This window comes from Syngnathus leptorhynchus, chromosome 9, assembly GCF_054491065.1.
Source record: "Syngnathus leptorhynchus isolate UIUO chromosome 9, UIUO_Slep, whole genome shotgun sequence".
NCBI classification, from domain to species: Eukaryota; Metazoa; Chordata; class Actinopteri; order Syngnathiformes; family Syngnathidae; genus Syngnathus; species Syngnathus leptorhynchus.
In genome coordinates, this window is record NC_141203.1 from 12,135,250 (window position 1) to 12,159,617 (window position 24,368).

At 46.2% G+C, this 24,368-nt stretch overlaps 6 protein-coding genes across 11 annotated transcripts; 4 read left to right on the plus strand and 2 right to left on the minus strand.

Moving 5' to 3' along the window:
• The first annotated feature begins 46 nt into the window (after window positions 1–46).
• Window positions 47–2,733, plus strand: tmem237a (transmembrane protein 237a). Of its 2 annotated transcripts, XM_085920705.1 has the most exons (11): window positions 47–119; window positions 815–888; window positions 967–1,089; window positions 1,155–1,260; window positions 1,325–1,479; window positions 1,545–1,668; window positions 1,737–1,928; window positions 1,999–2,072; window positions 2,146–2,233; window positions 2,304–2,425; window positions 2,609–2,733. In XM_085920705.1, the coding sequence occupies exons 2-11, from the start codon at window positions 825–827 to the stop codon at window positions 2,674–2,676; spliced, it is 1,116 nt and encodes a 371-aa protein (XP_085776831.1). In that variant the 5' UTR covers window positions 47–119; window positions 815–824; the 3' UTR covers window positions 2,677–2,733. The 2 variants fall into 2 exon arrangements, with proteins under 2 accessions (XP_085776831.1, XP_085776828.1); XM_085920702.1 differs by lacking the exon at window positions 47–119 and having other exon boundaries at window positions 825–1,089.
• Window positions 2,734–3,341: 608 nt separating this feature from the next.
• LOC147051264 (abl interactor 2-like) lies at window positions 3,342–8,313 on the plus strand. 2 transcript variants are annotated; one of them, XM_085919674.1, is made up of 11 exons: window positions 3,342–3,511; window positions 4,174–4,341; window positions 4,858–5,034; window positions 5,276–5,367; window positions 6,153–6,272; window positions 6,508–6,632; window positions 6,707–6,934; window positions 7,041–7,202; window positions 7,311–7,388; window positions 7,456–7,626; window positions 7,782–8,313. In XM_085919674.1, exons 1-11 carry the CDS (start codon window positions 3,395–3,397, stop codon window positions 7,955–7,957), a joined length of 1,614 nt encoding a protein of 537 aa, XP_085775800.1. In that variant the 5' UTR covers window positions 3,342–3,394; the 3' UTR covers window positions 7,958–8,313. The 2 variants fall into 2 exon arrangements, with proteins under 2 accessions (XP_085775800.1, XP_085775801.1); XM_085919675.1 differs by lacking the exon at window positions 6,153–6,272.
• Window positions 8,314–8,629: 316 nt separating this feature from the next.
• On the plus strand, window positions 8,630–12,816 carry cnot11 (CCR4-NOT transcription complex, subunit 11). Its single transcript, XM_085919676.1, has 7 exons — window positions 8,630–9,315; window positions 9,559–9,723; window positions 9,857–10,009; window positions 10,126–10,328; window positions 10,405–10,607; window positions 10,681–10,777; window positions 10,859–12,816. The coding sequence occupies exons 1-7, from the start codon at window positions 9,012–9,014 to the stop codon at window positions 11,057–11,059; spliced, it is 1,326 nt and encodes a 441-aa protein (XP_085775802.1). The 5' UTR covers window positions 8,630–9,011; the 3' UTR covers window positions 11,060–12,816.
• lcp1 (lymphocyte cytosolic protein 1 (L-plastin)) lies at window positions 11,345–15,457 on the minus strand. The gene is made up of 15 exons (XM_085919673.1): window positions 15,308–15,457; window positions 14,613–14,679; window positions 14,395–14,543; window positions 14,212–14,335; window positions 13,914–14,046; window positions 13,498–13,745; window positions 13,285–13,427; window positions 13,120–13,215; window positions 12,830–13,025; window positions 12,693–12,771; window positions 12,417–12,531; window positions 12,215–12,348; window positions 12,029–12,152; window positions 11,787–11,911; window positions 11,345–11,628 (listed from the first exon to the last, which is right to left on the minus strand). The coding sequence occupies exons 2-15, from the start codon at window positions 14,668–14,670 to the stop codon at window positions 11,496–11,498; spliced, it is 1,857 nt and encodes a 618-aa protein (XP_085775799.1). The 5' UTR covers window positions 14,671–14,679; window positions 15,308–15,457; the 3' UTR covers window positions 11,345–11,495.
• Window positions 15,458–16,363: 906 nt separating this feature from the next.
• On the minus strand, window positions 16,364–21,561 carry nek5 (NIMA related kinase 5). 3 transcript variants are annotated; one of them, XM_085919670.1, is made up of 23 exons: window positions 21,055–21,134; window positions 20,326–20,453; window positions 20,163–20,259; window positions 19,998–20,095; window positions 19,817–19,900; window positions 19,664–19,734; window positions 19,499–19,585; window positions 19,361–19,415; window positions 19,168–19,281; window positions 19,020–19,088; window positions 18,899–18,950; window positions 18,751–18,833; window positions 18,603–18,667; window positions 18,412–18,546; window positions 18,255–18,333; window positions 18,080–18,193; window positions 17,828–17,908; window positions 17,576–17,677; window positions 17,429–17,509; window positions 17,067–17,325; window positions 16,779–16,907; window positions 16,622–16,700; window positions 16,364–16,553 (listed from the first exon to the last, which is right to left on the minus strand). In XM_085919670.1, the coding sequence occupies exons 1-23, from the start codon at window positions 21,083–21,085 to the stop codon at window positions 16,400–16,402; spliced, it is 2,247 nt and encodes a 748-aa protein (XP_085775796.1). In that variant the 5' UTR covers window positions 21,086–21,134; the 3' UTR covers window positions 16,364–16,399. The 3 variants fall into 3 exon arrangements, with proteins under 3 accessions (XP_085775796.1, XP_085775797.1, XP_085775798.1); XM_085919671.1 differs by lacking the exon at window positions 16,364–16,553 and adding an exon at window positions 21,544–21,561 and having other exon boundaries at window positions 16,618–16,700; window positions 18,080–18,208; XM_085919672.1 differs by lacking the exon at window positions 16,364–16,553 and adding an exon at window positions 21,544–21,558 and having other exon boundaries at window positions 16,618–16,700.
• Window positions 19,999–24,300, plus strand: dhrs12 (dehydrogenase/reductase (SDR family) member 12). Of its 2 annotated transcripts, XM_085919679.1 has the most exons (12): window positions 19,999–20,118; window positions 21,070–21,159; window positions 21,248–21,289; window positions 21,776–21,909; window positions 21,976–22,058; window positions 22,134–22,226; window positions 22,298–22,379; window positions 22,699–22,760; window positions 23,115–23,219; window positions 23,309–23,399; window positions 23,613–23,750; window positions 23,827–24,300. In XM_085919679.1, exons 3-12 carry the CDS (start codon window positions 21,264–21,266, stop codon window positions 23,937–23,939), a joined length of 927 nt encoding a protein of 308 aa, XP_085775805.1. In that variant the 5' UTR covers window positions 19,999–20,118; window positions 21,070–21,159; window positions 21,248–21,263; the 3' UTR covers window positions 23,940–24,300. The 2 variants fall into 2 exon arrangements, with proteins under 2 accessions (XP_085775805.1, XP_085775804.1); XM_085919678.1 differs by lacking the exon at window positions 19,999–20,118 and having other exon boundaries at window positions 21,110–21,289.
• Window positions 24,301–24,368: the final 68 nt, after the last annotated feature.

Genomic DNA, 24,368 nt, shown 5'->3' on the forward strand with positions numbered 1-24,368 from the left:
AATGCTTTGCTAATTACATCATCCCAAAGCTCTCCCAGTAGCTCAGCACATGTCCACCTGTCACTCACATCAGTGTCTATGTCGCCATCGTGAAGACGAGCTGAGCGCAGCGTGGACAGGTGAGTGGCGGTAGCTTTAGCATGCGCAGCGCACGTAATAAAACAGTAGTAATATGAGCAGCATAGTAACACTACTTGTAGTAATACATGTAGCGTAGCACTAGTGTCAATGGCAACACTTGATAGTAATAACTGTTGTGTTTGTAGTGCAACACATAGTATACTAGTTATGTGTAGCACTACCAGGAGTCATATATGTATCATACAACTACTAGTGCCAGTACTAGTAGCAATGCATGAAGCATACAAGTAGTAACATGCGTAGTCATGATTACCAATAATAGTTTACGTAGCATACTATTTCCACCAGATGTAATACATACTTAGCATAGCATACTAGTAGATATACCACCAGCAGCAATAGCAGTAGTAACCAGTTGTGTGTGAATCAAAGTACCAGTGGAAGTTGCAGAGTACAATTACCTTTGTAGCAAAGTAGTACCCATAATAATAGATAACAGCACGGTTAATAGTTTAGAAAGGAGTTGCTCAGGATGTTATCTGAGCTAAATGCTAACACCTTCATCCCAGGACATGTTGTTGTTGTTAGCATGTTAGCATTGCAAAGTGATGACTTTTACCGCTCGAAATGTTTTTTTAATTAAACCTGACCCCGTAGCATCTGCTCTAGTTGGCTAATCCAATCACTGCTAACGTTTAGCGCTAATTGACTGACCTCAATCACTAATTGGCAGACTGGTCGTCATGCCAACAGTCAAGGGCAGGAAGAGGAAGTCTAAGAAGGAAGTCGACAATGGCGATGGTGAAGGTGAGTTACAAGAGTATAAAAATATTCACTTTAGTGACATTATCAGTCATTTATGGCATTATTGGCTTGTTTCTTTAGTGGTGTGCGTGCAGGTAGGGACTGAGGAGTTGACCAATCAGAACAGAGAAGAGGCAACGCCGGATGTCCTCGATGCAGCGGCACCACAGAAGAAAAAGAAAAAGAAGAGGACGCCGACTATTGGTTAGCCTCTTCAGTTTTACTTGATACTTGTTACAACTCCATTATGTATTTTGTTGCGGTTTCAGATCAGCAGGCGGAGCTCGCCGACACGCCAAATGGGAACACGGCCGAAGCCGAGGTGGACGAGGAGGAACCCGCCGTCGCTGTGACCAGACGGACCAAAAAGAAGAGGTAAGCAACTCATTTATTGAGGTATTCATATCGACAGTGATTGTTTTATGATTGTCTTGCGCAGGAAGACCAAATACCCGGAGCATCACAGCAACCACCTCGAAGCGGACGATGACGACATTACGGCGGACGCCCCCTCGCCCATTCCCCAGCGTTCCTTGTTCTCCGCCCCCCATGGAAACAGTCAACCCGTTGGCAGAGTCTTTGTGGAGAGGAACAGTAAGTTGGAATGTTACTTAAGGACTATTTTTTCCAAATAAAAAAGTCTCCATACGCGTGCATAGGACGTTTCCAGCCGGAGCGAGTGGAGCAATTCCCACATCCCGACCAGGTGGACGACTACTTGGAGCCCAGACAGATGATATGGACTACCAGAGACATCGCCGTCAAAGTCCACAGCAGCTTCAGGTGTGCTCATTCTTTCTCGTCATGGTGCGGCATCTTTTCTTGCTATGTGTCACATGTTGCGATGGCAGGATTCTGGGCCTGTTCTGCCACGGCTTCCTGTCAGGCTACGCCATATGGAACGTGAGCGTGGTGTACGTGCTGGCGGGTGAGCACATGTCCACGCTGGCCAATCTCCTACAGCAGTATCACTCTCTGGCCTACAACGCCCAGTCGCTGCTCTACCTGCTGCTCGCCATCAGCACCGTGTCTGCCTTCGACCGGTACGTTGGTCGCTTCTCCTTCGCCGGCGAGTCCACAATTATTTGATTTGGGATTATCTGCCTGGTGCAGAGTCAACCTGGCCAAGGCCTCCATGGCTCTGAGGGGCTTCATCACATTAGATCCCGCTGCTCTCGCCTCCTTCTGTAAGTCAAACACTTGGATCATTGTTAGTTCTATAAGATCATTTTGGAGTTGTTTCTTGTGTTGTCTTTCCAGTGTACTTCATAGCGTTGGTCCTTTCCCTCAGTCAGCAAATGACCAGCGATCGGATTCACCTCTATCCCACCGCCAACGAGACTCTATGGTGAGAACTTTATAAATAACCTCGCGCCACAAGTTACCAATGATCCGATACGGGCGTGATGTTCCCTCAGGCCTCGTGGTTCCGAGGAGCAGATCTTGAGACCGTGGATCGTAGTCAACCTGGTGGTGGCCGTACTGGTGGGACTGGCCTGGGCCGTCATTTCCACGCGGCCGGATGTTGACTACACAGAAGGTATAGTCAAGTCTTATCGTTTTGTTTGACTCAAAATAAAAGAGCCCTGGTCACGAGTTTTACAGATTGGTACCAAAAAAAGGGCTTGTGCAAATATCAACCATGACAACATCAAAATTTGGGTTGTTAATATTTATATTATTTTATCTATACAGGTGATTCATTTGTTTGTTTGTTTTGCAGAGTTCTTGATGTCCATGGAGGTTGACAGCTATCCCAGAGTCGATGAGAATGTGGACATCCCAGCCTGACCTTGTATGAAATCAAGAATTCTCAGTATTTATATTCAAAATCTATTTTTTACTGTCATTAATTCTTTTACATTTTTTTGTTCATTGTAATTTTGTGAATTTAAGAAATAAAGTAGCAAATTGTTGTGCCATACCTTTGCACTTTTAAGCATGAGGTGGCGCTGCTGACCTCTAAATCCCATAAATTATTTCAGTTTACAGTTTATAGGACATGTAATTTAAGTGTTGTTTTAAATTACGACACAGTATTTGATTTTTTTATTGCGATTTTAGAATTAATGTATGTAACTTTGACATTTGTAAAATGCAAATATAATATATGAGTAATTTTTGTGCAGATTAGGATTATAAATTCAAATGATCACATTTTTAAAGATGTTCAAATGCTAGAAATGTGGAAAAAAAAGTAGAATGAACTCAAGTGGGAGTTGTAAAATGGTGCGTTTAAGACCGTGACGAGAAATTCGCCGATAGTCAGTTTACATTACAAAATGTCATAACTAATAAAACACCGCCAACTAATTAACCTTCAAACGTAACATGGTATATGATGCCGTTATTATTAATTTTTTTAATCAGCGTTTCTTTACGTAAACTGATGTCAATCCCCGTTTTCAAAAGCTCTGACGGCATAGTAGTCGCGCTATATCCCAGGGTCCATGAAGGCATCAGCACGCTGAGCTCGTGCTGTGGCAGCAAGTCAGGCAATCATGTAAAGATGGCGGAGCTTCAAATGCTTCTCGAGGAGGAGATTCCCGCTGGGAGAAGGGCTCTACTTGACAGTTTCCCCAACTTAGAGAGCGTGGCCGAATACTGCGAGGCCAACTATGTCCAGGTAAGTGCTTACGGGGAAGTGGAGCCTGATGCGTCGGCTTTTGGTGGAGAAGTGGGCGTTCCACCGGCCAGGACCGAGTTTCCAGTGAACCCCCGTTTATCACGCCTGAAAATCGATAATATAGTGATGCTCTATACAATCGATTTTGCCTTAAACTTACTAAAACACATTCAGATTTTTGAAAACAAATTTAGTCGATATTTTTCCTTGTTTTATGACCACTTTTTCCAGTAACACTTGACTATTTCTGAACAGGTTAAAATTAAAATCAAGACAGTTCACTTGAGTGTCCATTTTATTTTCCCCCATATTGTCATATACACCTGACATGAGTCTTGTTTAATACTACAGTATTGCAGTAATACACGTTTCCCCCTCCTCGTAGAAAGAAATGTGTGTATCTCTGTGTCAGTGCGTTTCTTGTCAACCTCCGGCATGAATGAGTTCGCGCTGACCTACATTGCATTCGTCCTGCTTACGCACACATTATACACACACTAACAAATACACACGACACACATCCTTTGCTTGTAAACACCGAGCTTACACAAAATAAACGTAGTCCACACAGTTGCCATGTTACTACTATAAGAAGGAGTCAAAGATGAAACGGTGACCTTTGACATCCTTCTCGTTTTGCTTCTTCTGACGTTCTTCTCCAGGCGTCGGACAAAGGCGGCGCCTTGGAGGAGACCAAGAGCTACACCACGCAGTCCGTGGCCAGCGTGGCCTACCTCATCAACACTCTGGCCAACAACATGCTGCAGATGCTCGACATCCAGACGTCTCAGCTTCGTTGCATGGAGAGCTCCGTCAACCACATTGCGCAGGTGACATGGAAGCTAGGAAGGAAGGATGCAAGGAAGGATAGATGGATAGAATCGAAAATGGACGATTTTCACTTGTTATGCATTGGTGTAAATGAATGCTGACAGTAGATAAGCTCATCTTTGTGCCAGCCGGCGTCACTGCCGGCGCCAACGCTCGCCTACACAACAGCTGCCACCCTCGACACACACACACACACACACACACACACACACACACACACACACACACACGCACACACACACACACACACACACAGCCATGCTGCTGACAAGGCTGAAAGAAGACCGACGGCATCTCGTGTTTTTTTTTTTTTTTGCTCCTTACAGCCAAGTGACAATGAAGACTGGGTGGATCTGAAACGAACCATTGTACAACATTTTAAAAAGACACTTGTGTGCGTTCCGGCCCCGCATCCCCCAAAAAAGTGGGCTGAAAATTTGGACATAAAATTGCAACGGATGCTCAGAAAAATCTGATTGTATATTTGATTGACAGGCGTTGTTGGTGTTTTGTAGACGGTGGGCATCCACAAGGAGAAGGTGGCGAGACGGGAGATCGGCGTGCTGACCACCAATAAGAACGCGAGCCGCGCTCACAAAATCGTGGCGCCAAACAATCCGGAGAGGCCGTTACGCTACGTGCGCAAGCCGCTGGACTTCGGCGCGCTGGATGACGTCGGGCACGGCGTCAAGGTGAGTCGGGCTGATCAATAACCGCCGCCGTCACCTGTCTTTCTTCATGCCGATGTGGTGACGCTGACGGGTTTTGCACTTTGTGTCTTTTTCTGCATTCGTTGATGTGTTAAGTGGTTGCTGAGGTTGAAGGTGAGTCGTTGAGTTAGGAATTCAAATGAGCATTTCTAGATTGGGTTGGACGTAAAAAAAAAAATAATGCTTCCTTCGTGTGACATCATGAAGACTGATGTTTCAACAGGTGAACGGGCAGGAGAACATGAAGGAGCCTGGCTCCAGCCCACCCAGCCAGAAGCCCCCCAGCCCCCCCAGAGCGGGACGCAGCATCTTTGGGTATGTGAATCGCCTACTGCCATTTTGACTCAAACTTTTTTTGTGACTGACAATGCAACACACATACATAAACACTTATAGGTATACTTGCATTTCTGGATATTTAAAAAATATTTTTATTTTTGGAATATTATTTATTTATTATAGATGAATTAATTTATGAAATAATTACATTTTAAAAATATTTTAAAATGGTCTTAAATCGGGATTTCAAGCCAGGGTTCGTGTTTATGTTCATGTTTCCAACAAAGCAAATGTGTGTGTCAGAATCCCGAGGCCAGATGATGACACATTCAACTCGGCACACGGGCGATGACATCACACTCGCGCGAGGGCGCACACACTCACAGAGCATTGGGAGGAATGACATCATGCTTTATGAAAGCTTGTTTTTCTTTCGCTCCCTCCTCCAGCATGTAGGTCAACCACATGGAGATCTTCTCGCTTGGTCGTCTTGTCTCATCAAATCTCTTTCTCCCTGTTTTTTAGCTTCACACTCGACCAAATGTGTTTCTTTCATTAGAATGAAACCCAATATGTCATTTTTTCCATTTCCACTCACATTTTTGTTTTGGTTTTCTCTACTAGGGGACAAGAAGATCACAAAGGGAACAAACAGAATGTCAAATAGGTGTTATTGTGTTTGGTCAAACATTCCAATCAACAAACAATCCACTTTAAGAGCACAAGAATGAAAACAGGGCTTGAGATCGATAACCATAAAGTTTTCATTTTGGGCGCAAATGTATTTGGCCTCCAAACCTAACCTGCATATGCACATGCAGGAAGAGCTCCCCCTACAGGACCCTGGAGCCCGTGCGGCCTCCGGTGGTCCCCAACCACTACGCTTGCAGCCCCACCAGCAGAAAGCAAAACAACAACTGCCAGCGCTCTCGCACGTCCAGGTCAGCCTCATGGCCACATGGCCGCCGCCACAGGGGAGTCCCCTCATCTGCTTCTTCCGCCAATCTCGACGCTTGGCCCCGCCCCCTCCCACAGCTGCCATCCAATCCACCTCTCACAATTCTTTGCAGTTTCTTCCGCTTGTTGCTAACATTCTTCTCCATCGCCGTCATCTTATGTTTTTGAAAACAAAAAAATCCTCTTCATTTGAATTCCATAAAAATGTCTGTTTTAAAGTGGCAGTAGCGGAGGGAGTTACCCCAGCAGCAGCAGTCGGAGCAGCAGCAGAGAGAACAGCGGCAGCGGGACCACCGGCGTGCCCATCCCCGTGGCCACGCCGTCGCCGCCCGCCATCTTCCCAGGTAACACGCAAGTAATTGACGACCTCCGAAAAAGCGCAGTATCTATTTATAGTTTCCTGATGTTCTCCCTAAAGTTTCCCCGAGCACCGGACCCGCTAGCTCGTCTTCTAGCCCCCCCAACTCTTCCACGACCTCCTCTTCCTCCTTCTCCCCCTCCTCTTCTTCCTCCGCCACCCTAACCATGCCGCCGCCATTGGCGCACGCCCCCCCGTCCCCTCTGTCCAAGCCCAACGAGATCCCCGGCACGGCCTGCAGCCTCCCTCCACCGCCTCCCTCCCCTCACTCCTCGTCACCCAAGGAAGGTGAGTTCCTACTTCCCGTCTGCATCTCCTCCCACGTTATCCGTCCAATTGGCGTCGATGCGATTTCCCCGTATTCCAAAAATTGAAAGTGTGCATGATGCACCAGGTGGCGTGGTGCCTCAGTTCTTCAGCATGAATCGCCCGCAGCCTCGCCAGCAGACGCCGCAGGTGGGCGGCTCCCTGCCCTACCGCCGCCCGCCATCTGTCACCGGGCAGCCAATCGGCACGCAGAGCGACGGCAGGCCCTACTACAACGGCCAAAGCCCGGGTAAGTGCTGGGAGAATAACGTCACGGCTCGGGATGTGTATCACGAGTCCTCTACAAACCAAAAATAGTTTGAAAAGCGACCGATAAAACATCCGTTTTTTTTTGCAGCCTCTCCACCGCCCTCCCTCCTCCAGTTCACGCCTCAGCTCCCTCTCATGGGCTTCGTGGCTCGCCTTCAAGAATCCAGTCAGTACACGCCACACTTTCTCAACGTCCAATAAAGCGTTAGCTAAGCGACCCGTTTGGCTTCCAGTCTCGGACGTGGCGTCGCCCCTTCGGCCGACCCCAGAGGAGACGGGACCTTCTCGGGTCCCGCAGGACGTCGCCGCGCAGGGGGGAGAGGAGGACTCGGCGGAGTTGGATTACAACGACCCGAATGCGGAAGAAGACCCACCCTGGGTCCCCGGCAATTACCTGGAGAAAGGTTATTATGGCTTAGCTTAGCATCTTTAGCATGAGCGTAGGGGTTGAATGTTATTTTTGCCTAATGTTGTATTTTGTGGATCAGACAAATTTTAGCGGCATCTCTGAATAAAATAAACAAAAAAATATGATGATATTCCCTCCACCCTCCCCCAGTGGTGGCCATCTACGACTACACGGCCGACAAGGAGGATGAGCTGTCTTTCCAGGAGGGCGCCATGATCTACGTACTGAAGAAGAACGAAGATGGCTGGTTCGAGGGCGTAATGAACGCCACCACTGGACTCTTCCCCGGGAACTATGTGGAGGCCATCATGCATTATACCGACTGACTTTTTTTTTTTTTAACCCAGAAGCCCTTACACTTACATAGTGATGCCATTTCTGAGCCTTGTGTTTTTGATGTTGTGAAGTGGAGCCCAGCGGACATTTTGTCCACTCTTGAAGTTTACAGTGTGTTTGCGTGCACATGTACCATGTTTACATCTATAAACATACACAAGTTGTATTTTATATTCTTATGTGCTTTAATCTCGGTTTTTAAGCTCGATTGTCCCTTTAAATGATGGAATTGTACTTTGTGTGTGTGTGTGTAAAAATAAGGTTAATTGGTTACAAAAATCAATCCTACACTAACCGAGTCTGTTCAAGATGTTTAAAATAAAATGTATTGCAATATTTTGTCCTACGAACTTGTTTTGTCTTTTTATTTAAAAAAAAGGGTGTTCAATATAATTTAAATGTGCTTCACAAATCCCAAGAAACAAACAAATGTCTGTATTTGCTATCAAGCTACTCATCTTAATATATATTTCTTTGCTTGAAGGTTCAAATGGTTATAAATCATAATTGATACTTAAATCAACGATTATCATAAGCCTTGTTTCGGCAACACAATAAACTACATTTCCAATATTGCACCGCGGGAAGCCATTTTTGTTGGGTCAAATTTGAACTACATTTCCCACAAAGCACCTGTAAAGAAAGTGACCAATCAGCACTCGGATTCGCCATCGCGTTTTAACTACGCCTTCCATGATGCACCTCTCAGGAAACGGTCAAGTCAAATTCCAATTTAAAATTACAACCTCGCCGGGTTTTCCGCGTTCTTTCATTCGAAATAAGGCACCTCCTAGCCGGGAATAGTTCATCTTTATAGGCCAGTAAAACTCTTAATTGGCTTCTGAGTCCTCCGGAGCGTAAAACCGACGACTTTTCTTGACGCCATGGCTTCGATTTTTCTTTCGGTTAGCCGCGCTAAGCTAACTCATTGCTAGCCAGCTAGGTCGCCTGCAGCTGGATTTTTAGACTTTCGGGACTTGATGTAACCATGCCTAAAGTTCGCTCAAAATTATTGTAGCGAGTCCCCCTAAGACGTAGAGCAACATGACGCTGGCACCGAAGGAGCTGTCTAACCTGCTGGGCATCATCTCGGAGGAGGCTTGCACCAACACGTTCGAGACGTTGTCCACTCACTTTCACCACTTCTTCGGCAAGGCGGAGCACTTCCGCGCGGGCTCGGTTCTCGTCATGCTCCTGCAGCAGCCCGATCTACTGCCCAGCTCGCCTCAGCGGCTCACCGCGCTCTACCTGCTCTGGGAGATGTACCGCACCGAGCCGCTGGCAGCGAACCCCTTCGCCGCCGTGTTCGCGCACCTGCTCAACCCCGAGCCCGAGAAGCTGCTCTCGGGTCAGTGTGGCCAAAAGTCCGGCTGTTATTGCAATAAAATGCTTATCTTAAAAAAAAAAAAAAAAAAAAAGGAATATATTTAAATATTATAAGCTGTTTTTAAATTAAGTTAACAATTGTGTTCGTTTTTAAACGGGAAAAAAACCTCGATATTGGAAAACAAATGTACATTTTAACCAAAGTGTTTTAAAAGAAAGTGAATTCTAATAAGTAAGCAATAACTTGGCATTTGTTTGCGTCCAGGCTTCCTGCCACCCATCACGCAGCCTGAGAAGTTCTTTTTGTCACAACTGATGTTGGCGCCGCCTCGAGATTTGTTCAAGAAGACCCCGAGACAAGTATCGTGCATGGACGTCAGCGGAATGCCGCAATCCATCGACATCAGCGGCCTCCAGCTCGCCCTGGCGGGTATAGAAAGTCTTCACAACTCTTTTCAAATACCAGTTTTTAGGTTATAAAGTAAATAACTCAAAAAAGATGAATCTACTCAAAAGTCTTTCCACGTGACCTCTAAATTGTGCACAACTGGTTGTTGGTGCAGAGCGTCAGTCCGAATTGCCCACACAGAGCAAGGCCAGCTTCCCCAGCGTCCTCAACGACCCCGACCCGGACTCGTCCAACTCTGGATTCGACAGCTCCGTGGCCAATCAGATCATCGAGTCTCTTGTCACTGAGCCGCGCCCGCCGTTGGAAAGTCAGTATCGTTGATTTGTTTAGATTTTGTGCCTCAAACAACGTTTCAAGTTTGGGTTTTAAACCAGCGTCGGTGTCTCAAGCAAGCCGGTTCTTTTTATTCGCGTCCTTTCTCAGGTCACTTCCGCCCTGAGCTGATTCGTCCTCCTCCCCCGTTGCACGTGTGCGAGGACGAGTTGGCGTGGCTCAACCCCACCGAGCCGGACCACCGCGTTCACTGGGACCGCTCCATGTGCGTCAAGAACAGCACCGGGCTGGAAATCAAACGGGTCATGGCCAAAGCCTTCAAGAGCCCGTTGTCTGCGCAGCAGCAGTCGCAGGTAACCCCCCAAAAAAATAAAAATAATACTACATGGCCAACAACGATGTTGATGGAGTGAATCCCATCACCATTAGTTACTGGCGGAGCTGGAGAAGGACCCCAAGCTGGTGTACCACATCGGGCTGACCCCCGCCAAGCTTCCCGACCTGGTGGAGAACAACCCCCTGGTGGCCATCGAGATGCTGCTGAAGCTGATGCAAAGTAGTCAGATTACAGAGTACTTCTCAGTGCTGGTCAACATGGACATGTCGCTGCACTCCATGGAGGTTGTCAACAGGTCAGCACCGATCTCACCCATCATCTCCGCTTCTTGTGTGTTGGAAACTCATCATGCTCATCGCGTGCGTCAGGTTGACCACGGCTGTGGACTTACCTCCAGAGTTCATCCATCTTTACATCTCCAACTGCATTTCCACCTGTGAGCAGATCAAAGACAAGTACATGCAGGTAAGACGTACTTTTTTTTTTTTTTGGGCTGCTCTTCAGCGGAGGGACGAAACTGACATGACCGCTGTCGCTGTTGTCCAGAACCGTTTAGTGCGTCTGGTGTGCGTCTTCCTTCAGTCTCTAATCCGTAACAAGATCATCAACGTTCAGGACCTGTTCATCGAGGTCCAGGCTTTCTGCATCGAATTCAGTCGTATACGCGAGGCGGCCGGACTCTTTCGCCTCCTCAAGAGTCTGGACACTGGCGACGGCGGACCTCCTGACGCTAAGACTACCAAATAAGGGCTACAAAAATACTGTAAATAGTTTTACTCCTTTCAATGCAAAATTATGGAAATAAAACCTTTTTTGTGGGGGAATTCTGAAATGGTCATACATTGATTGACTGGTGGTCACTAAGGTTGACATTTTGTTCCAGGCTCATTTATCCCAACTGGAGTGAGGTCTTCGGCACTCAAGTTAGAGGAACTCAAAGTCCAAAGAACTGCAAGTTCCTGGAACTTTAGATTGAAACTCCAGCGTGTTTAAAAGCACCTGAGAAAGTGTTTGTGTACAAATAATTGACAATTGACATGATCTTGTTTATTTAAAAAAAAAAAAAGAAGAAAAAAAAAAAAAGGATGTTCTTGTCCTTTGTCCTAGTCACTAGGCTTTGGACTTATGACATCATCAGCACTATGACATCCATCATCTGCCGTCGTCTGTTCCGTTAAGCACGTCAGGTCCGCTTCATGGCGCGCGCCATCAGGCAAGCGAACACGGTCATCACCATCTTGGGTTTCACCTCCACCAAGTCCTCGGGCAGCGCGTACACCCGAGCGCCGATCTTCCTCGCCGTGGAGATGGCGTACCTGCCGAACAACATCACTACAGGGTGATCACATGTCACAATAGACTGGCTCCGATTGGCTGTTCAGGATTGAAACCAGAATGTGTCACATGGCCCGGAGTTCTTTTTACGCAGACACCCTTAAGAAATGTTCTTTGAGAAGATCAAATCGTTCCTTACTTGGCATTGTTGAGTTTTTCCTCTTCGGTCAGGTCGACGGTCTTGAGGAAGTCGTATCGGATGGATCTAGGCTGGATGGCGTCAATCAGGTCCAGAACCGGCATGCTAGTGCTGATGGAGGCGTCCTACATGAACCCAAATCACACGATTACAACGAAGCAGGAACCGACACGTGAGTCGAATGGATTCAAACGTTTTTTGCTTGCAAAACATATTTGTGCGCAAAGTTTTCTTTGGGCTACCTTAAAACTGGAGATGGATGACGTTTTCCCAGCTTGTATGAGCGTCTGATTGGTCCACAACACGATGGTGTCGTCAGTCACTTTCTGCCCATCGCCGAGCTCCTCCAGGATGCTCAGTGTGTACCTAAAAAAAAATCCAGCTAAAACACACCCACAGGGGGGCGCAATGGAGGCGGCCGGCGTTACCTCCTCATAAGCTGCCAGAGCAGCGCCAGCGTGAGCGTTCGATTGCCAGAGTGGAGGTCCTGGCCGGCGATCCCCACCAGGGAGAACTTGGCCTCCTTCTTGCCCAGCTCCACCGCGTAGTTGCAGTTTTCCAGCTGTAGGGGGCGACAACAGCGCTCGTTCGTTGACTGTTTAGTAGGGGCAGAGTTACCATCGTCATCACCTTCTTCATGTTGCTGCCCAGTTTGGGGTAAGGAGGTTTGTTGACCCGCTCCCAGTCCACAGGAACATTGATCTTCTCGTAGAGCTGGAAGATGATCAGGCCGTCCTCCATGTCACTTCGGGATACAAGCAAGCCAAATATTGGAATCCTCTCAAAATCCCTAGTTTCTAGTCTCAAGACAGGCTTAGGGTCTCAAACATTGGTTAGATCTTAAAATAAAAGATTTAGCCAAAATGAAGGTTTCATTTCATGCTCGTATTAATGATGTCATCTTACGCGTAGAGATGATTGACATGAGGGTGGACACCCAAAGAGTTGATCCAGTTCCTGAAGGTTCTCTCTTCCCTGGTTTCTCCTAAAAACATCAAAGTGAAGTTCTAGGCACATATCCTTCGGGTCTTTAGGGTCCTAACCTTCGATGGATCCCCAGTCTATGTCCTGGTTCTCGGGTTTCTTGAGGCCAGGGTATCTATTGAAGAGGTTGGCCACAAAGGCCAAGTTGAGTTTGGGGTTCCCGCGGACCACGTCTGTCGCTGTGACGAACTGACGACACCCCAGCTTGTCTGCCTGGTCCAGCATCAAGTCTGCACGCTGTACCTCGTCTTTCTCCTGGAACACACATTGGGTTTCCAGACAAGATTAGGGTTTCCAATTAGCCAGCTTCAGAGTTTTAAGACCGCTTTAAGCTTTGAAGAAGTCTCACTCTGATTCCTGACATGTCAATGATGATTGGCGGGATTCCTTTCTCCGTCCCTCTGGGTCTGACTTGATTCAGAAGGTTGTAGTACGCTTTGGAGTCCTACACACAAATGGCATCATCAGCCAATCAGACAGCAACGTCCATCCAATCATTCATCTCGTATTGTACCTTGATATCTGAGCTGAAGTTGTTGATTTTGGGTGAGTTGGCCACCTCCAGGTGAAAGTTGGCCCAGCGTAGCAGCAGCTCCTCTGGTGACAGCTTCATCATGTCTTCCAGACTCTCACCATCTCTCAGCAGAGCAACCAAAGCTATGGCGACAAAAACAATCAAAACGCTCAACAGTCATCATGCTAAGCTATGATAACAACGTAACGCTACCTTCATTCCTGCTGAGCTCGATGTCCGCAAACAGTCCAATCTTGATGATCTGCCAGAGCAGACCGAGGACCAGATGCTGACGGCCTTCCTTCAGGTCCTCGGCTCCGATGTTGACCACGTGGCAGCCGATGGCCGAGGCCGAGTTGAGGGCCAGGTTGAGGTTCTCCTGGATGGTGAACGGGGTCAGCTTCTTCTTGTTGATGGTCCTCTCGTCTATGGTGTCCGCCACAGAGAGGTTGATCATCTTACTGACAGCAAGATAGGGTTCCAGGTTAGGGCTCGGAGCCACAATTAGGATTTCAACTTCAACCGGGCTTAATCTTTCAAATCGGCATCACAAATCCAGGTTAGGACTTCAAACCTGAATTAAGAACTTGAGGTTATTGATCATTTATGTCTGAAGATTCTTAAAGTACCAGAGAATAATTCCATCTCCCACAGCCGTAAAGAGTTCGTCAGTGTCTGGATCAGCAGGCAGGACATGTTTACAGTCCGGGTCGTTCTCCAGAGATGTGTTGATCCAGTTTACAAAAGCCACCTTCTCCTCCTCTGTGGAGACAAATATCACTGTCAAAATGGACTGGAGCCCCCCCCCCCCCCCCCCCCCCCCGAAATATTGCTGCTTTAGCCTGTAGCCTCATCTCCATAGATTTCTGTCTCCAAAGATCTTCAGACCTCAAGGTCTTCAGTTCACAAAAGCATTTATGTTCTTACCAGAGTATGAGTGCTGCGTGCCGGCCTGCTCTGAGGTTCCGGCCACATTTCGGATTCCCTCTTTCTTATTGATGGCTTTCCGGAAGGTCTTGCCAACCTCGGTGCTTTTTAGTCCGTGAGCTATCTGAGGAGAAAGTCCAAAAATGGATTGGCGGACAACTAAAGGCGTGTCGGTGGACTGACCTGCGTGAACTCCTCAAAGGTGAGCCGATCGCTGGTCTTGGTCAGCTCCTCGACAATCTCTCGGACCCTGAAACCCGGCACTGCCAGGTTGGCGGCCCGGAAGAGCTCGTTGAGTTCTCTTTTGCTGATGAAGCCGTTGCCATCGAGGTCTGCCGGAAGACGGCGGGAGGTGTCAAGACTTGCCGGACGGAGAAAGCGAACTGGGTCGACGTTCTTACCGATTTTAGCGAAGGCCTCTTTCAGGTCCTCCAACTCCTCTGGGCAAATACCTGTCATATTGGAGTGCTGGAAAAGAAATGAAAAAAAGCTGAAATGAAAAACGCCGTCCCCGACCCGAGAAGAGGAAGCGAGGACACTCGTGATTTCATAGTGTGGTGCAAATGCTTCTCTTCACTTTAGCCAACTTCCTGCTTCACATGCCGCACTTCCTGTTTGATACTCAACACTTTCTGATACCATCCAACGCACAATAGGATCCAAAAGATCTCAACAAGTAATTCAACATAACGACATTGCTTCCTCCCGAAACGCAGCAGGGGTTCAAATGTTGTACTGTCAATTTCAGTCAAATAAAAACTTGGAATGTTCAGACGACAAATTATTCGAATCAAGATGTCAGCCGATGAAAAGGTAAGACAATTCTGGGTCATGATTTGAAATGAGGGTTTCAAGTCAGGGTAGGGTTTTCGAAAGAGCTGAGGCTTCAAGGCTGGGTTAGAGTAAGGCTCTCAAATTAAGGTTTTAAGTCATGGATAGGGTATTGAACCGAATTAGGGTTAGAAATCTGTATCAGTTGTTGCTCAATCAAGAGTAAGGCTCTTAAATAAGGGTTGGAGGTTTCAATCAGGAATTCAATTTGAGATCAAGTTTTTCAAATGCATTTTCTGACCCTGAAGCTGATGATGTTCCTCACCTGAGCGTGGTGGCAAGGAGGAGTCTGGCGGCGCCAAGCTGAAGATAGCGACGATAGCGAGCGGTCTGCGGCGCGCTCCCGTCTGAGCGAGCGATCATCTAGTCACAGCCAGCAGGAAGGAAGTGACTCAAAATCGCGCCTCAAAGACCCACGTTTTTGTCTTTATAAGGCAATGGCAGACAGACAGACAGACAGACAGACAGACAGACAGACAGACAGATAGACAAACTGACAGGTAAGGTGTCACTCAAGCGATATGACTCAAACATGCAACTTTTTTTTGTTAGATGTTCAACTTGCTCCGGTTAGTTGCAAGGTCAGATTTTAAGACATTCCCAAAAAAAAAAAAATGAATATATTTAATTTGATGGATTATATTAGCATCTTGGATTATTTCGATTTGGCGTAGAGCATGAAAGATTTTGAAACACTCACTGGGAAACAGCGGCGGAGTTTCTCTTGCGTCGCACTGGAGATGGACGGTTGCCGTTTGACGCTCACTGAGGGCATCACACGCTGACATCATCACATCGGGATTCTGTCACAGAGGCCGCCGAGTCACTTGATGCGTGATGTCATCGGTAACTGTGGAAAGAAGTTAGAATCCCCAACAAGGGTTCTGGTTTCAAATTGGGATTTCAAAGCCAGGGTTAAGGTTTTATTTTTTGGGGGTTTCAATCCAGGTTTAGGGTCTAAAATTCGGGAATTAAGTTTCTACACCAGTACTTACTCTTTTGCACTTATCAATACCGATACTGACTACCTCCTGGAGTCTGTGCTGGACGCCAAGACGGAGCTGCGTGGTGCTGGTGGTCTTCATTAAAGGTGTCTCCAGATGGAGATCCGAATGGGACTGATAAAATCTGGATCCAAATCGGACTGATTCAATCTGGATCCAAACCGGACCTGAATCAAATGTCTGACAACGTGAGTGCAATGTAAATGAAGCCTTGCAATTGCGGCTCAAAAGAGCTGAACACACTTGTGAGCTTCTGGAAGGATTTTAATGGCAGTGAGGAGACCACCTTGGATGGTTTTGCGGCTTACACTCCGAAAAACAAAAAAAATCCGTTCAATAAGTCTGTGGGTATCTCATGTTCTGGATTCTCCCGGGTCACCACCATCCAGTGGCACCGTTCCTTCAGGATTCTTCGTCTCTACATCTGCGTCGTCCTCTGCGACAAATAAGTTCCTCATGGAGTCGGACAGAGCCTCCCTCAAATCATCATCGGACTCCTCAAAGTTCCTGAAACATAGGAAGACATCCGAGGAAACCAAAAAGTTCGGTTTTTCCGTCACCGTGTGTTTACTTACGTGTCATCATCGTCCGACCTGGGCTCCAGGCGCTCCTGGTCCATCTCGACATCTGAGTCTTGGTCCTGGTCTTCCGTCCCTTCAGGGGTTGAGTGAGAGTGAGGACACTTCAAAGTTGCTGGTAGCAACCTGCTTCTCGTTTTTGTCGTTTTCTGACCTTCACCTTGCGAGTCCACAGTGGAGCATGTGAGATTGGCTTGGGCCATGGCCTCCAGTAAGGTCTTGGGGGGACCGGAGATCCACTGCCGACGAGCGACTTCTTCATCTTCCTCCTCCTTCTCCTCACCTGTGTACTCATTCAAGCAAAACAAATCTAAGAAGGTCTTCACATCTGTGCTGCACAAACACCTTGTCCTACCAGAGTCGGTGGACCCATCAAAAACTCCTTAGATGTCACTAAATCCATCTTCTTCACTTTCTATGCAAAAATAAAAACTTGACTGACATGGTTGAAGTTCCAGCGTCGCACCAGAATCCACGTCCATGTGGACCAGAGCCTCCATCAGCGTCTCCGGTGGTCCCTGGCTCCATCCCCTCCTCGGCTTGGCCCAACCCTCGACCTTTATGTCCTCGCCCTCCTGCAAATGAACTGTCTGGTTCTGAAGGTCCAACTCCAGTTTTCCCTCCTCCTCCTCCGTGTCTTCGTCTTCCTCCTCCGAGGAGTCCTTCTCGTCGTCTAGACGGATCTCAAACATGATTCCCTTCTGGAAGATGCCAAAGACAATTCTGAAACTGGATGACTTACCAGTAAAGTTCTGGTTATGAACTAAACCAGCATGGTTTGTGTTCTGATGTCCTTCAAATCACCTGGTTCTTGTGTTCCTTCTTAAGTTCTCTCCTCTGTTTTCGGTTCTCCTCCCTGATCTTCCTCAAAGCCGCTTCCACGTCCTGCGTTGTTTTCAAATGCTCTAACAAACAGCTGCCCGATACAATTCGAGTAAAGGCGGGCTTTACCTGCACTGGCTGCTCTTTTTTTTGGGTGTGTGTAGTGGAAGGTTGTGTTTCTTTATCCAGCACAAAGGTGTTGTGTTGTTGTGGCGGCTGATCAACAAATGCCTACATCAATAAACGCAACACAACTGTTTCACATTTATGTGTTGCATTTTTAACAATCTGCTCAAATATACTTGAACCCATCCTGCCTTTGTTATTTCTATTGCATTTGCGTGTGTGTGTGTGTGTGTGTGTGTGTGTGTGTGTGCGCACCTCTGCCTCAGCTCTCAACCTCATCTGTTTCATCTCCTGATGATATTGTTGTCGGATGAGCTGCAGCTGCTTCAAGTACTCCTACAAACACACACACACACACACACACACACACACACAAATGTACATTTAACTCATTCGCTGCCAACCCAATTCATATATTTGACGTCTATAACCGTCAACGGCACTGAATGAGTTAATTTCTTTGCTAGGCGCAATTCGTCCAATTTCCCGCAGCCGCAGATGATTTACCGCCTGTTGGTCCTGTTTCTTGCCGGCGGGTGTGTGCTGCGGCTCACGCGACTCCATGTGGCCTTCCGATCCGTCGGCCGCTCTGCAGCTCTCCGCCGTACTCGGTCGCAGACCCTTAACGAGGCGGCGCTAACGTCATCAAACAATCCTGGGATTGATGAAGCCTGTTGCTCACCAACTGTTTCTCTGCCCTCAGCTTGTACTGGTTGGCTTCCTGTCTCCTTTGAAGGTATTCATCACGAGCTGCGGCCACCCTGAAACGTATGTTACACTCGCATGTTACGTGTGTGTAACACGCATATGTGACATACAGACGAATGTCGGTCACTCACAGCTGGTAAGGTTCCACCGGAGGGACCACGTAGTCTTCACTGGGAGGAAGAGGAGGATGAAGAGGTGGAGGAGGATAAACGTCCCCCCTGTGGAAGGCGTCCAGCCGGGCAAAGTATTGCTGGTACTGTCCGATCCTGTAACGGTAACACAAGTTAGACTCAGCCCAGAGATGATTAGGATTTGAACTGACTTTTGGTGGTGATCCCGCGTGGTGTCTCCTGCTGCAGGCTGAGGAACGTGTCCTGCTCTGTGGGGCTGGGCGGACATCATAAAAACAAACAGCTCAATAAAGGACGACAGGAAAACGTGTTACGCATGTCCAAGGTTTGTGTAATTACCGGGTAATAAGCAGGGCCGCAGACTCTCCACTCTGGCTTGACGGGAAGTTTCTTCACAGCCGCTTTGCAATTTTTTTTGCTGTCTACATCACAACAGCCGGCGTGTGTTATGATTGTCGAACGTGTGTAACATCTATGTGTGTGTTACCTGATGTCGCTTTGCAGGTGGGAGCACTTGTGTTCGTATTTTGAAGAACCTCCTGCGCACATGAACACACACACCAATCAAAAACCAAACCAAATGATGTCAAATGAGTGTGGCTGTCAACCTGAGCGTGTTTGTTCAGGAAAGGACGCTGCAGCAAAGAGCTGACGGAGGGACGGTCGCGGGGATTCACCTGAACGCAACACGAGTGAAAGACACTCATTTGGTCACGTGCCATGAGAAATAACACGCGCAAAAATCCGGGGTGAGACCTTGAAGAGTTGCGCCACCAGCATGCGAAGGTCGTAGGAGTAACGAGGAGGCACGGGGTTATAGCGCCCCCTGCAGATCTTACTGACCAGCTGACTCAGACTGTTGCCCTCAAACTGGACACAAATAGTCGTCGAATCGTTTTTACTTTTGTAGGAGAGTATTATATTTATGTGTGTGTGTGTTGAAGCTTACTGGATGTTTCAGAGTGCAGAGTTCATAGAGGACGCAACCCAGAGACCAGATGTCCCTGAAAGTCCGATACACAAAAATCCAATTCGCAAACGCACCACATCGCTTTCGTACGTTATCGTACGAGTCGCGTGTACGTACGTTTTATTGTTGTAGGGTCGACTCTCGCAGATTTCTGGAGAGAGATAGTGAGGGGTCCCCACACAGGTTCTGGCTAGCTCCAAAGTACTACGTCCACACACACACATGCAGACACGGTTATCTGATGTTCCGTCCCGTTGGACGTGTATGGGGGCACTGACGTACTGAGTCAACATCCTTGCGATGCCAAAGTCACCTAGCTTGACTTTAACACCTCGCTCACTCAGGAAAATATTCTACAACGTAAATTAAAAAAGAAAACTGTCACATACAACTTGGGAAACGAGACATTTGTGTTCTGTCGTTATGTTGATGTACCTGACTTTTAATATCTCGATGCAGGATCTTCTTGTCATGGATGTGCTTGAGGCCCAGGCAGATCTGAACAAACCAGGCCAGGATCTGATGGACAATAAACAACACAGATAAGGAATTACAAATACATCCCGAATTCAAACAATTCCTATGGGTGTACCTAATCAAGTGTCCTGTCTATTACCTGCTGCTCAGTGAAGAAGACTCCTCTCTGCGTGTTGATCTTCATCATCAGATCGCCTCCATCGCAGTACTCCATAACGATACACAGGCTACCCCTGTCTACGCACGTACGCACGTTTACGGTAACACACGTGCACACGAGACACATGTACACACACATGCACACCTTGGAAGGAGCGGATGAATGTCACAATGTTGGGATGTTCCATGTTGGATAAAAGAGCTACCTCCTTTCTTGCAGCTTCCTTCTCCTTGCTTGACATCTAAACACATACAAATAATAATAATAATAATAATAAGAAGAAGAAGAATAATGATTTGACATTAACCTTTGCGAGGTTAATCATTTTGACCACACACGGTGGGTCGTTCCCATCAGCCTTGGTTCGCACGAGAAAGGCCTTCCCGAAACCACCCTCTCCGATCGGACACACCACCTCGTAGTCGTCCATCACAACTAAGGAGCAGAACAATGACAAGTTTATTACTACAGTCAAGTCTCAGAAACTTCATGTGCAAGTCATAATACAGTAATCGATGAGTTACTCAGTACTTGAGTACTTTTCCCACTGAATATTCTTTTAGTAATTATTTGGAGGAGTACTTTTTATTTTTACTTGATTCCTACATTACTCTTGACAAGAATGTTTGTCTACTCGACCCACCTCTGTGTAGTCATATTCCATAAAATATCCTTTCAGCAAGGCGGGAGTTAGAAGTTCAACTGGATTTAATGGAAAGTATGTCATAAACTTCTAACGGGGAAATATTTGTTGAATAAAACAATCAAATGTATCGACACATTCAAAACAGAACGACGACGGTGCTAACGGGACGGAAAGAGTACGTTGCCATGGCGACTGGTACACGGAAGCGACAAGTTTGGAATATAGCAAGTTAGCAGATTAATAAGAAGTTTTAGCCCTGCCTTATTTCTTCAAATAAGAATTACCTTTTTTATACAAAAAAATTGAGTCGTTTAATTGCCAGGTGAAACTTCGGTCATCGCGAAGTGCAAAAAAGTGTGAAAGATATGATTGTAACCGGAAATTGCGTACCTCTTTTGTCACCAGGGGGCACTGTGAGCATCCGCGGTTATTGTTGGGAACTTCCGGTTTCCCCTCCCAATTCTCTTCTACTACAACATACGTAACTCGAATCAGGTGTTATGACACGAAAACGTTTCACATTTTCCTTCTGAAAAAGCGAGTTAAAGTTTTCTACTTATTCCAAAAACATGTCGATGTACAGGAACACCGTGTGGTTTATGAAAGGACTACAAGAATACACCAAGTAAGTTAAAATAAATAGCTCGTAATAAGATATGGTTAGAAGTGACCCTTGTCATTTGCGTTTCCCTTCGTGTAAAATATGAATAGGTTACATTTTGTCTGACTGAAGATAACTTTAATTCTACCAGTTGATAGAATCCATCTTTTACTTTATCCCTTCATTTTTAAGTCGTTGTATTGTAGAAAGATGTTAGATAAAATACTACTGGCAAACAACAAGCATGTAATTCCAAAAATCAAGAAAAATGTAGTTACATTGTTGTGGTCATATAAATATAACCATGTTTGTTTAACACGTTTTCTTAGTCTGAAGAAAAGAAAAGAAAAAGCTCAATACATTGAAATAATTTCTCTAAATTTAGATTTTTTTTTCAATTTTCTTTAGAAGAAAATGTTGTTGGTTGTCAGAATGTAAGGAAACAAGCTTTTTGAAAAGTTGTAGTTTTGTAGTGACTTAAATACGTATATCCATGTGAACTTGAACCAGGAGTGGCTACGAGGCAGCCGCCAAGACTTTTGTGGCATCCGACCTGAATGTGAACTTGAATGGTCGCTCCTTCCTGATCACGGGGGCCAACAGTGGTCTGGGCAAAGCCACGGCACATGAGATCGCGAGCAGAGGTGAGCGATGGCCACCCTCAGTGCCTTTGACTTTTTATTGCGTGATGATTTTGGGTGCCTTTGCAGGGGGAACTGTGCACATGGTGTGTCGTAACAAAGAGCGAGCAGAAGCCGCCAAGCAGGAAATTGTGGAGCTGAGTAAGAACCAGGTAAGGCATCCTGACTTGGTAGTTAGGAGTCAGCTCTTAGAGTTTAATGATTGGAATTTCTGCTGTTTGTTGCAGAATGTTCACATCCACATTGTGGACATGTCCAGTGCCAAACAAGTGTGGGAGTTTGCGCAGAGTTTCTCACAGAGTCATGACCTACACGTGTTGGTAAGACTGTGCGTGTGTACATACGTGTGTACATTTGATACTGTTACTGATTGTGCGATGTCTGACACCAGATCAACAACGCAGGCTGCATGGTCAACCAGCGCGAGTTGACCGAGGAAGGTCTAGAGAAGAACTTTGCTACAAATACCCTCGGTTAGCAAAACCACAAAATGAAAATTCAAAAGGAATTGATCAATGCTAAGAGAAGGTCAGACAGCATAGAAATCTCCAGGTAGCTTCTGTCAAATATGTAATGTCCAATATTTTGTCAGTGATTGAATGTCAAAAAAAAAAAAAAAAAAAAAGGACAGCCATAATGCGGATGAAAAACATTTGTCTGTTTTTGGAGACATTTAAACTGTGTCTATGTGAGTGTTACAGCATCACTCAGTATTTGGAAATAGTAAACAAATAGTCTATTTGCAAACCCCCAAAAAATGTAAATACTTCACTTATCTTATCTTGCTTTCAGGCACGTACATTCTCACTATAGCACTTCTACCTGCTCTGAAGAAGGCAACGGATCCCAGAGTGGTGAGTGGATATCATATTGTTCATCTGAGACACCACATTCAAAACCGCAAAATTATTTATAATATAGTAATAATAATAAAAAGGCCTTGAACTGCACTTTGTAAAAAACACACAGCAAAAAATGTTGTGTGTGTGCGCGTCTAGGCCACCAGGGGGCGTTAAAATACCAGATTTGCTCATGTAAGACGACCTAGCAACTAAGCTGCATTCAAACTAAAGTTGTTTAAAGGCTTAAAAATTAAAGCAACAATATTTCCACGAGCCTATCGGTGGCGTTGCCCATCCAATGTTTGTATTTCTAAAAGCATGCACAGAATATTTCAAAAGGTTACAAAGGTTCACTTTTCCTGGCAGGTGACTGTGTCGTCGGGCGGCATGCTGACGCAAAAGCTAAATGTGGACGACCTGCAGTTTGAGAAGGGCGCCTTCGATGGAACCATGGCCTACGCTCAGAACAAAGTCAGCGACACACAAAAAAAAAAGAAACAGCAACAGAGAAGGAGGGAGGAATGCAGGCTGATCTATCGTGTCGTCATTTGTTTGTCCAGAGGCAGCAGGTGATACTGACAGAGAGGTGGGCCGCTCAGCACAAAGACATCCACTTCTCCTCCATGCACCCGGGATGGGCCGACACACCGGGTAGATACCGGGTCAACATCTCGACACAAATGCCATTGGAATATGTGGGGAGATCAGGTTTCATTCTAAAAAGGAAGGCATCAAGTGTAAAAAAAACGGTGCTCAATAATGACGTGGTCACAAGGATTTAGGAGTCCCGGCTCAGTAGCGCCCCCTAGAGTTGTTGAGATGAATAGACGTATATTCTATTGCTTTGTCTGTTCTTTGCTGTAGCCGTGCAGTCATCCATGCCATCCTTCCACGCCAAGATGCAGAACAAACTCCGCACGGAGGCCATGGGGGCCGACACGGTGGTGTGGCTGGCCCTGTCCCAGGCTGCTGCCAAACAACCCAGCGGACTCTTCTTTCAAGGTCTGAAACTTTTTTTTTTTTATAATCAAAGCGTATTCTTGGAGAAAAGAAGATGGAATCTTGTTATTTCCTCCAGATCGCCATGCTGTGGCCACACACCTCCCACTGGCCTGGTCCAAGTCCACGACACAGGACCAAGAGAAGCTCCTGGCGGTACTCCACGACTTGGCGCTAAGGTTCAAACCTTGATGGGTTTTTTTAAAAATCATTTTTCAACACTCCTCAATTATGTTTACATTATCTCATGCTAATTATATATAAAAAAAAATCAAACATAAGATTATCATATTTTTAAATTGTGTACCTGCATACTGTTATGGATTAATCCGTTGTTGATTTACTGTGAATGTACTTTTTAATATTTAATATTGACCAAAGTAGAATGAAACTTGACAGGCTAACAAATATCGGCAGTGTCAGGTGCAATTTATGAGCCACATAGAACATGTGAAAGGACCAAATTGCACCCATTTGGGAGGACATTAAACTTTAGTGGTAAACAAAAAAAAAAATTGTAATAAAGAAAACAAACTTCAAAATTGAACAGGAATTTTGCGCATCAGAAACTTTTTGTGCTTCTTTAATGCATTGCTCACACATAATCACAACTCATTAAAC